We start from the raw sequence: 12,339 nt of genomic DNA on the forward strand, positions 1-12,339 counted from the left end.
TAAACAAGTGAAACTCATATTATACTCACCTTTTTAACTCACTTTTCTCAGTACTATCTCTTAAAATCTGTGCAAGAAAAAAATTATTCTTAATGGGAAATGAAGGAAGCAGACATAGGCGGATCTAGTAGGGGAGGAGGACAAGGGGCATTTGCTCCTCCTCAATATATTTCATGTAGTACTATTTTGTTATATTCCATCGGTCCCAACTAAGTTTAATCGTATTCCTTTTTGGGATGTCTCAACTAAGTTGAGTCATTTTCTTTTTTGACTAAAAACAAATCATCAAATCACTCTTATTTTATTCTATCACCTATTTTACTTTCTAATATCTTTCCTACTTTATCCTTCTCTTTTACTTTTCAACACAATTTCATAATCTTCGTGCCCAAAAGTTTTGACTCAACTTAGTTGGGATGAAGGGAGTATAATTATTTAAAAATTTTGAATTCCTTTATAAATGTCCCACCTCAAACTTTTAAAATTTCTTCTTATATATTTTTTTGCCCCCATTGAATTGAAATCCTAGCTCCATCCTTGGGAGCAGGGGCGGAGCTAGGAAGGGCGGAGGGGGTCGACCGCGACCCCACCAACGACGAAGGAGGACCAAGAAATTAATAGGAAATCCCATTCGTTTAGAATTTGAGGAAACATCTTTTTTGGTCTATGAACTTTGTCAAACTATCATTTTAGGTCCGTGAACTTTGAAAATATCATTTGAGGTCCGTCAACTATGAGTTAATACCAATCGAAGTAGTACTTTTTACTATTTCCAAGTTTTTTCGGACAAAAACCTTGAAGGGTGTATATTTTTACTAAACTTATCACATACTCATATTTTTTATAAATATCTTTACTATATAATTTTGACGAATTTTCTAAATATAGTTTGACCTTCAATATTACTCCCTCCGTCCCGCTTTAGGAGTCCCGGTTGAGTCGGACTCATGTTTTAAGAGAGTGTTTGAGTGTGTAATAAATAAATGTTGTAGTGGATGTTGAAACTCACTTTTAATTGAGTGTGTAATAATAAATGTTGTAGTGGATGTTGGGACCTACTCTTAACACTCTTTTACTTACTTTGTAGGCATTTTTATTAGTTTATCCCAACCGGGGCTCCTAAAGCGGGAGACCCGAAATTGATCAACCGGGACTCCTAAAACGGGACGGAGGGAATATCACTTAACTTTGTGACATGAAAGAAAAGTTTATTTTTCAACTTATTATAACTAAATAATTCTTCAAGTATCGTCTATTGGTTGCGACATTAACTTTTACGAGTATCCATACAAGAAAAGTTTATTCTTCAACTTTTTATAATTAAATAATTCTTCAAGTATCGTCTATTGATTGCGACATTAATTTTTACGTCTGTTGATTGCGACGTTAATGTGAGAGAGAATTTTTTCTAAAAAGAAAATGTGACATTTTTTATGAGACAAATTAAAAAGGAAAGTGTGACAATTATTATGAGATAGATAAAATAATATGTTAAAGATCAAAAATAACTTTAAGTCTTTGATTAAATATGGATTAGTATCCTAAATAGGTCAAAAATTAGTTAATTAGAATTGACTATTAGTTTTATAAAAGAGTCATCCAAAAAGGAATTTCCAGAATCATTTTCATTTCAATGAAATTCTAATATAAAAAAAGTAGTTTCTCTGTTGTATAGTAGTAGAGTCAATTTTTTATTTTAGACGTTCTTTGGTAGTAGAGTCATTTCTTTTTTTTAAATAAAAAGTAATACATTTCTTCCTTTTACTTTATTTTCTCTATTTTTTATCTCTCTTATTTTATTACTATCTTTTTTATTTAATACATTATACATTTTTTTATTAATCTTCATATTGTAAAGAAATGTCTCCATTATTATTATTATTATTATTATTATGGAATGAAGCAGAGAGTGTATGTTATACACTGAGATGGTGTTCGATTTGCAAGATAAAATAATACCAAGATACAATCTAGGATTGAGTTGTGAGATTATTTTAGTCATAGGGGATTAGTTATGACTAATTATCCCATGATTATTCATCTATGATTGAGTTGTAGGGTTGAATCTCATGAATCAAGCACACTACAAATTTAATCTGGATATAATCTTGCAAACCGAACACCCCCTGACTATACTGTATTTGTAAAATGACCATAATTTTAGAAAAAATGGACTACTCTTTTTTGATGTTCTCAAGAGTAAAGGCCAAAATTGGTCCTCAACATATGTCCATTTTACGTTTTTTATCCTAAACATTATCTTTTGGATTTTTTGGTCCTGCACACATGAAAATTTGATCATTTTGGTCCTCCGTCAACATTTCCGTTAAAAACTAATGGTCAACAGGTTTAATCCCGATTTTGACCAAATTAAACTTTTAATTCTGATTTTTTTACTTCCTAATTAATTCCCCAATTATTTTTATAAATATTCCCCTTCAAATTTTTTACTGCCGATATTTTTATTTATATCTCTTCTTCTAATTAATCCCCAATTCACCTTGATGAGCATAACAAAAGTAATGAAAGTGATGTCAAAAAGTCTGTGAAAACCGAATGTGTTTGTGCATAAGTAAGACTATTAGTGATGGCGAGGTGTGGGTGAAGAGGAAAGGGAATAGAGGCCGTTCCAGATGTCGGTGAAGGCGCGGACGATACGATAATAAGGGGAATTGAGCTGCAGGAAGCAGTTGAGGAGGTGCTTGAGCTCATCTTTGTAGTAAATCTCCTTCTCCAAAATCATCTGCAGCATCGACTGCCGGAAATCCAGATACGGATCGTCTGACTCCTTCTCCACCGCCACGCGAGGAGACAGGAGCGGCGGTGGCTGGCGAGGGCTGATCCGGCGTGCTGGGACAGCAGCGACGGCGTGATACCGGCGGCGTGGAGTCGTGAGGAGGAAGACGACAAAGTTTGGGTTGCCGATTTGAGTTTCTCTTGGAGAATTTGTGAAGAGAGTATATTTTGGTATACATCATATAATTAGGAGAATATTTATAAAAATAATTAAGGAATTAATTAGGAAGTAAAAAACCAGAATTAAAAGTTTAATTTGGTCAAAATCGGGATTAAACCTGTTGACCGTTAGTTTTTAACGGAAATGTTGACGGAGAACCAAACTGATCAAATTTTCATATATACAGGACCAAAAAATCCAAAAGATAATATTTAGGAACAAAAACATAAAATTGACTTCGGTATCAATTTTGGGCTTTTACTCTTTTCTCAATTTAAAATAAAGTCACTCCAAACACATACTCTCTTCATCTCACACGTGTCTGTCTCTTTCCTTCACTCCAAAGTCCAAACACTTACCCCTTTCTCTACCTCTCGGCTGCTCCAACGTCCGGCGAAGCCTCCACTTATCGCCTCCAAATCCAGCCACACAATCATCCTGCTATCGCCCTTATTGAATAATCTCGATTTTTATTTGTGAGTATTAGCTCTTGTCATTGATTCTCTTTCCAACGTAGTCCAGTGATCTTGTCATTGTTTTTCTTTCAGATCTTTAATTTTTCAATCGGAAATTTTTATTCCCGTTTCTGACGCCTTCAGATTCTAAACGATAATTTAGCGGTTTAGCATTTTTATTATTTGGCGCTGCTGAACAACCTTTTTGTTAATTGATGTGAATTGATTTACTTTTTTTTTTTTTTTTTTTTTAATTTTATCTGAATTGATTCGTAGGAATACGTTTATATCCGCGGCGTGATCTCTGCTGGTGTTGGCGATCTCTGTACAGTCGCATCTCCTCAAGAATGAATCCTAGAAGGTTTTTGTTTCAATTATTATTGTTTCTTTGAATTTATCAATGTGTGCTGGCATTTAATGATTCCGGATTTGTGTTTGGCATGATTGATTGAATAATTAGTGTTATGAAATTGCAGAGTGCAGTCGGAAGTTAATATGTATTCATTTGTTTTGATCAATTTGTGATCATACATTCGTGAGTAGCAATTGGAACAAAAATATTAGGAATAGTTTCTTATAGATTCTGCAAACATGTATGTTTTGATCAAATTGTGGTCATACTATTCTACTACATCTTATGTTTGTGAACATTAGAGCATCCGCAGCGGTGCTCGTCCGTGCGTCCGTCCGTCCGTGCCGCTGGACAGAGCTCGTCCGTCCGCCGATGGAGCTCGTCCGTCCGTGCCAGCGGCACGGCGCTGCTCTTAGTTAAGAGCACGTCCGTGCCGCTGAGCAGCCATACGTGGCGTCTTCTTATTGGCCAACGGCATTAACGTTGGCAAATTCGATTTTTATTTTTTATTTTTTAAAAAATTCATAAATAATTCAAAATAATACCAAAAAATAAAAAAAATATATTTTTGGATTCCCAAAAAAATAGAGCCGTTTATAGACGTTTTTTTTTTTATTTTTGTGAATTTTTTTTAATCCCAAAATCATCTATAAATACACACATTAATCATCCATTTTTAACATCAAATTATCTCTCATTCATACTTTTTCATACTTTTTAATTTTATGGATTTTAATTACGTAATTTTTAATTTTTAGGATTTTAGTTATGTATTTTTTAATTTTTAGGATTTGAATTATGTAATTTTTAATTATTTTATAATTTGTAATAGTACTCCGGATATTTTTAATGCATTTTAATATTGTGAAAATGTTTTTATATAAATTGAATAATAGAATGGTGGGACCCTTGAGCTTGTCCTTAGCTAAGAGCACGGATGTGGGTGTTGTGCTCTTAGCTAAGGACAAGCAGTAAAAGTAGGTCCGGGCCCACTTCCGTGCTCTTAGCTAAGAGCACGGATGGGGATGCTCTTAGGAAGAGTTTCTTAGAGATTCTACATTAGGAAAATCCCTTGTAAGCAGTCTAACACAAGTTTTTGGTAACTTTCTCACTCACTTAAAATATAGCAGTTCAATTTCTATCATCTTCAGTAAGAGGAGAATGCCGAGTAGAAGCTTTGTTTGAGATCATATGTTTGAACTGTAGTCACGGAACATATCATATTGACATAATTATCCATATTTTATTATAAAAACATTCATTAGCTTTATACCAGACAGAATTTTCGGGTAAAATACGTACTATTTTTTAAATTGTTTGTATCTTATCACATATGTAATGAAGGCTGATTATTGGATGAAATAATTTTATGAATATATGTTTTAACTCTATTTATTGTTGACAACATATATCTATATGCTGACAACATACACCGGAGCGATAAAATTATTATAAGAAACTTTTATCTTTTAAACCTATCTGAATATTAACAGTCCTGCGCTTTTGAACACCGTCGGGTTCAGGGATCGGAATGCTAGAGCTGCTCTTTTTGATGGAATTGAAGAAGGAGGTATAAGGGCATCATCATCTTACTCCTCTCATGAGATTGATGAGCAAGAGAATGATCAAGCCATGGAAGGGCTACAAGATCGAGTTATTATGCTGAAAAGGGTGAGTTTATACTTCCAGAGCATACTGTTGCTTCAATTGAATCACTCATTTCCTTAATAATACAATTGCCAGCATTCATCTGCTTTATGTCTTTCTATTCTTGATCTTGTTTAACTGCTGCTATTTGAGGAAATGGAGGAGTCTAATGACTACCAGATGAAGTTATTAATCCAGTAGCTTAAGAGCCTATTTCTTATTGAATCATGTCACCTTTTCTACCAAATTCTCCAGGAGATTTCATAACAATATAACAATCAAGTTTTCTAGTTTAGTAATTGTCTCGTAGAGAAATGAAGCAAGGAGAAGACTCAAGCATGATGTTTGGAGAAAAAGGAATAATTATTGAAGTGCAAATAGCATGTAAACACTCTCCCCCAAATGAGGCGTGGGGAGGGCATGGCGGGAGGCGCCCCACTATGGGAGTTGTGGCCTCACGCAGAAAATGAAGGGAATGATGATGTGGCGGGAAGTTGTGGCCTGACGCAAAAAAAAATGCGGGGAATGATGATGTTGTGGTAGGCGTGGGTAGTGAATGCTCTGATTCACGGTCTCCACCCCCATGCCCACGGCTTTCATATTGAATGCCTCCTCCAGCTTGATAGTAATATAACAACCATTTGTACATGTGAACCGTCAATGGACGCTTATTATCTAGTGTTGTCAAAAGCGCGCCCCAGGGCCATAGGGGCGCTCGAGTTGGCCGTAGGCTTGAAACACCCGATTGGATTGTCAAGTGTGGCATGCTCTTGCTCTACATTCTTCAACTTCATCTAACACATAACACATAGAGGTCTCTAGTTAAGCACTCTCGTCTTGTCAATGAGGGATCCCCACTCTGTTACACCTTTTTCCCCTTCCACATGAACTTTGTCAAACAATTTGCACCAATCTGCCTTTACTTCACCTAATTGGCTAGCCAAGAGACTCCTAGAATAACATTTATATTATTCAAGGGGAAAATACGCATCAAGTAATGTTAAAGTTGTTGGATCCCAACTGCAGTAGAATATCCAAACAAATTCAATCAGATGTAGCCATTGACACCACCTCAAGCTTAAGCATGCTAACTGCCGCATCTGTAGTAAAACATTGGCTAGAGCTACCATCCACAATGACCTTAACCTGCTTCTTCTCACTAGTGTACCCGATCATCGACAATTTGTCATGGTTTGGAGTCCATCTAAACAGCTTGTATAATAATAGTTGTCGCAAGGCCATTTGCTCGGCATTGTCTTCTACACTGTGCACAGGGGTGTCTTGGAAATCCTCCTCTACCTCCACTTATTATTATATCAGAACTTGTAGGGTTTCGAAGGACATCAATTCACTGAGCCAAATTTCAATGTATACTTAAAAGTAAGGACAAGGGTAATCGATTAACGCGAATCTGGATCAATGCCATGGCTTGATTGGACAGGGCAATAAGAGCAATTGCACACGTCGATCCATGGGCATGTTGTGGACAAAACAATTGCTCCCTCCGTCCCATTCAAGATGGCCACCATTCCTTTTTTGTTTGTCCCAATCAAGATGACCACTTTCCAATTTTGGAAATAACCTCCTCTCTCCTCTTTCCTTATAAAAATATTTAACTATCTTTTTCTACTCTACTTTATTTCACCTAACAACACTTCCTAAAATCCCGTGCCACTCAAGAATGTGGCCATCTTGAGTGGGACGGAGGAAGTACTTATCAGCATCGGAAATCGATGAAAGCACATCGCTTCCATCAAATGTTGGTAAGTCGGTTCTTCGTTTTAGGGATAGTTTGGCGGGAAGTTTGTTTCCCCCGGTTGCCACTTTTCGAGTTGAACTATGGGGAACTCAGAATCTCAGATCCTTGTTGTCACTTTTCAAGATTATCTCTAGGTCTTGCCTTTTTATCTCCTTTATATCACCTACATCATCACTTCCCCAATTAAAAGAGTTGTTTGAGACAATCCAAAAATAGCACGTAGATGCTGGTTTGTGTAAGCCATTGATGGTGCATATCGATGTTTCATTTGATACAAATCATGAGATTATCTTGATGATTAATTAATCAACTATCATGTACAAATATTAAAAAAATTGTATTATTCAGTTTTTGCTGAGCATTAGATTGCTTCATCAATGATGCAATAATATGATGCTTGTGTGAACAGTTGTCTGGTGATATACATGAGGAGGTTGATTCCCATAACCGCATGCTGGACAGAATGGTTTGTATATACTCTCTTTGTTCCATATTCCTGTTGGGCACATGTAATTACGTTTATGAGCCTATTTCTCTTAGGCATGGGTATTTAGGAGATTCGACTTATGGTGTAAAGGTGTGTACGTAATAAAGTTATTATTCAAAAGTTGTGTGAATAATAAAGGTGTGAATACAATGGTGTTCTAAATAAGCCAATATCTATTGATTATTTGATTGGTCCAAAAAGAAAAAGTTAGGTCCAGTATATATGGGATGAAGGGAGTAGTTAATTTGACATTCTGAATGTTCTTTGACAGCGCAACTGTTCTATTCCTTCTGATTTCCTATTTTTTGGATCTAGGGTAATGACATGGACACCTCAAGAGGAGTTTTATCTGGAACCATGGACAAATTCAAGATGGTAATTCTTCATCTCTATTACCATATCAATCATTTCCCCATGTATTCCTGGACTCTGAGTCCCAAATCGAAATTCTTACTTGACTCTGACTTGCTATTCTAAATTCTTACTTTGCCTCAGGTGTTTGAGGACAAATCAAGTAGAAGGATGTTTACACTAGTGGCATCTTTTGTGGCTGTTTTTCTCGTTGTATATTATCTTACTAGATAAGTGAGGTAATATTGGATAAATCCTTTGCAAAAGTGTGTGGTGAGTATACCAAATTGCAGGCACAGGTCAAATGTTGTATAAAACAAGTAATCTCTAGTTTGGAGTATTGGTGTCTTGCGTCGTGATATCAGGTGATTGACAATGAAGAAATACTACGAATAGCGTCTTTTGCTCTTTCTTTTCTTTACAATCCCAAAATCAAGACAGTGATGACGCACTCTCGCCAACTGTTTCAATGGTCTTGGTGTCGATTAATATGGCTGCTTTCAGGTGGAGCTTCTCTCTGTGTCGCTGCTGTAAAAATGTGTTGTGCAGCATAAGCATATCATATGCTCTAATAACACGGTAACCTAGGTCATATTTTTGCCTTCTCTTTGTGTAGTCTAAACTGTCCTTGCTGTGAAATGTGGTGTGCTACATATGCTTCGATATATCATATTTTTGGCAGGAGGAGATTCTTTGAGATATAATATGAATTGATAAAAATAATCCAATATTTACTTGGATGGAATGGTTCTTTTGAGCTCGTGTAATCTATAACTTTAAGGAGACTATGGTTTATGTTAAGCAATCTACAATTCATGTGATTCAACAGAAATTCCTTATCTAGTGTTTATCTTATCAACTGTTGAGACTGTTGTAAGCGTAGAAGTATAGGTAGTTGGCCATAAGATAGTTGTATCAAATTAAACCCGTATGATTCTACCTCCCATCTCATAAATTTAATCTACCCATTTCTATATTTTATTTATTTAACATTTGAATTCTTTGATTAGTGATAATAGAGAACCTAAGTCAAACATTTGTGATTGTCTAGATAGTGAAACCTATTGATTTATATTACTCCCTCCGTCTTAAGGTAGTTGGGGCTTTTCTTTTGTGCACATGATTTAAGAAATTTATTTGTTAAAAGTTAAAGTAGAGAGAGTAACGTAAGAGATGAAATAGAGAAAGCGAGAGTAAAGTAAGAGAGGAATAAAGTAAGATAGATGAAAAGAGAGTAAAGTAAGACATAGAATAAAGTTTTTACTAAAAAAAAAAAGAAATGACTCAATTATTTTGGGACAAAAAAAAGATACAATTCAACTATCTTGGAATGGAGGGAGTAATTAGGTTTAGGGTACCTTGTAAACTTATAAATTACGGAGGGAGTAATTAGGTTTAGGGTACCTTGTAAACTTATAAATTAATTATTGAATGATTTCGTGGTGTGCTATGGAATCAAAAGAGAAGTAATGCACTAGGCAAAGCGAATAAGATAATAATGTTGGAATATTTGAGACTAATTAGTGAGGATGTGTTAGATCATAAAATCTATTTGGAGTTATAACATACGATGCTTGAGAGTCATCAACAATACACATTATCCAAAATGATGTTTGAAATACATCATTAATTGTTTCAGTAAATCCAAAGTCACCGTAAGATATGAGAGTAGGCATTACCTGAATTAGAGTTAGTAAAATTAATATCCAAATATTTCCTCTTTTGCCCGTTTTGCTTTAAGTGAACAACCTAATGAAAAGAAGCAACACAAGAAACAAACAAGCGGTTTGAAAACAAGTTGGGGAGGGTAGAGTTTTGGATCCAACTATAATGGACTAATGAGAACTCACTCAATGGAAGTGTTTACCTATATGAAACTCAATGTATGCCTAGGAAAGTCGTTATACTCAGCTATGCACCTAGCTCGTTGATTAATCTCTAATATCGAGTCTCCTTCCAATACTTCCAAATTAACTCCCTAACTCCTATGACTCTAACCATCTTTCATGCACATGCTTTACTCGAATGCAAAATGACACGGAGTGTTGATTAACTAAAACACCCAATCAAGCATCTCTCGATTACAACAACTAGGCAAGGAAATCCAAATGGTAGCTAAGAATTTGAATTATAAAAGCACAATAAACAAAGTCATGAAAAGAGATTGCTAAACACAAAATCACAAGATTTATCCATACAATCAATTGCAATCTTCACCAAAACCCAAAACCTATCTAGCTACTAACGATCAAGACAAATACATAGAAGAAATCAAGACAAATACATGAATAACTAAGTTCCATAGTAGTGCAGTCATTTTACCAAATTCGGTGCATTACATAGTAGTGGAGTCATTTCCCTTTTTAGTAAAAGTCAACACATTTATTCTCACTTACTTTACTTTCTCTTACTCTATTCTCTCTTCATCTCTCTACCTTTTTCATTTTCTACTTTATTCTTCTTTTACTTAACTCACTTAACATATTTTTTTTCTTAACCCCCATGCCGAAAAAAAATGTTTTCACTACTATAGAACGGAGGGAATATTAAATACTCCCCCATGAGTGAATTGAATGGTGGAAAGCTTTGTCCTTCAATCTCTTGAGTGGATGTAGCTCCTTTGCCTCTCAATTTTCCTTTCTAAAGTGTAGAATTTAGTCCTAGAGTGTGTGTTAAGTCCATGTTCCTTTATACATGGAGTGAGAAAATGACCAAAAAGCGGCAACGGATACATCGCCTGACCGGGGAGTTCTCACTATCTCTCAAGGGTATGACAAAATGCACGATTCAACGTTTTCCAATTTATGAAACGCCTGACTCATGTATTCTCTCTATTTAAGCTCTGGCGTGTTTTCTCACCATTCTAGCGTGCGACTTGGGCATTTCCTTTGTTTCGCCTCCTTTAGTCTCATTTAAGCCCGTTCTCTCCCGTTTTAACTCCAAAACATCAACAAACTCGTTAAATCCCCTGAATAGTGCATAAGTGGATGAAAACTTATATTCCCTCCTTCCCACAATAAGAGTCACATTTTGTCATTTTGGTATGTCCCTCAATAAGAGTAATATTTCATTTTTAGCATAAATGGTAAGTAAGGTCCCACTTTCCACTAACTCACTTTATTCACATTCTATTATAAAATCAATACTATAAAAAAGTGAATCTCATATTCTACTAACTTTTTCAACCCCCTATTCTTTGCATTTCTTAAAATCCGTGCCCATATCAAATGTGACTCCTATTATGGGACGGACATAGTACTTTATACCACAATTCACTTAATAATTCATGTTAAATACTCAATAAAACATCTTAAACTATGAGTTTATCAACTCCTCTTACAAATAAATAACTTTTTTTTTCTTATTCTCTTTCCATTTTCTTAATTGACATAAAATTTTGAATAGAGTTGTTTGATAAAATAAAAAACAAAATGTAGTTCAATATTTTAATAAAAAACAGAAGAGGTAAAATTTATTCCAAATATTGAAAATAGTCATCTTTATTAGATTAATTAATAAGAAAATGCAGTCATTTGAAATAAGACACGGAATGTATTATATATTTATGTTATAGATTTATCGGCAATATATGTAAATCACAGAATCTTGCCTACCAAATCAATCAAAATTAACATTCTCAAATTTGGAACAAGGAAGACAATCTACCCAAAAGAATCTTACAATATGAAAAGGATACGATAAGTGCACATATTTGTGTATGTCTAATAAGACGAGTGAAAAGTGAAGGTGTCTTATTTTTTTAACCAAAACTTGTTGAGTTACACCATGATAACAATACGATAACTGCAACTATTAAATATTATTTGTCTACCTTGTAATAACAACGATCGAAAACTCAGCATCTTTGAAGGTGACTTGTGAATTGATCCAAATATAAAAAAAATGATGGACCGCTAAAGACTAAAGCAGTGCCTATATAATATAAATATGGAGAGAAGGAAAACACAACTCATAATGTATCTACACTTCACGGACTTATATTGAACTTCGCAATCGCCCAATTTCACAACCTTCCAAAATCTTCATTTCAGTTTATGATATATCACTTTTCGACAATCTGTCTTTCATCAATATCGAACTTCCATTTCTTTCAAGAATTAATCATTCTTTGCCACGCTACAATCTTGAGATTTTCAATGCTCATCTTTTCCCATATTCCTTTTATGTTAATACTATTGATATACTAATATTTATGTTGAATCCAATAGCATTTCATCAATAATATAAACTAGTACCCATAAAAAAAAAAGATTTTGTAGTTAGCTATGTCTTGTTCTAATTTTAAATTGGTCTCATTTGTCCACACGATAT

General features: G+C 34.7%; 1 protein-coding gene across 3 annotated transcripts; it reads left to right on the forward strand.

Annotated features, from left to right (window-relative positions):
• The first annotated feature begins 3,236 nt into the window (after positions 1–3,236).
• On the forward strand, positions 3,237–8,752 carry LOC125197555 (bet1-like SNARE 1-1). Of its 3 annotated transcripts, none has more exons than XM_048096320.2 (6): positions 3,247–3,432; positions 3,688–3,772; positions 5,257–5,434; positions 7,579–7,635; positions 7,972–8,031; positions 8,152–8,415. In XM_048096320.2, exons 2-6 carry the CDS (start codon positions 3,759–3,761, stop codon positions 8,239–8,241), a joined length of 399 nt encoding a protein of 132 aa, XP_047952277.1. In that variant the 5' UTR covers positions 3,247–3,432; positions 3,688–3,758; the 3' UTR covers positions 8,242–8,415. The 3 variants fall into 3 exon arrangements, with proteins under 3 accessions (XP_088925684.1, XP_047952277.1, XP_047952278.1); XM_048096321.2 differs by having other exon boundaries at positions 3,252–3,432; positions 5,287–5,434; XM_089069558.1 differs by lacking the exon at positions 7,579–7,635 and having other exon boundaries at positions 3,237–3,432; positions 8,152–8,752.
• Positions 8,753–12,339: the final 3,587 nt, after the last annotated feature.

Source organism: Salvia hispanica, chromosome 4 (genome assembly GCF_029641045.1).
Source record: "Salvia hispanica isolate PSC_SH4W2 chromosome 4, Shi_PSC_v1, whole genome shotgun sequence".
In the NCBI taxonomy this organism is placed as follows: Eukaryota; Viridiplantae; Streptophyta; class Magnoliopsida; order Lamiales; family Lamiaceae; genus Salvia; species Salvia hispanica.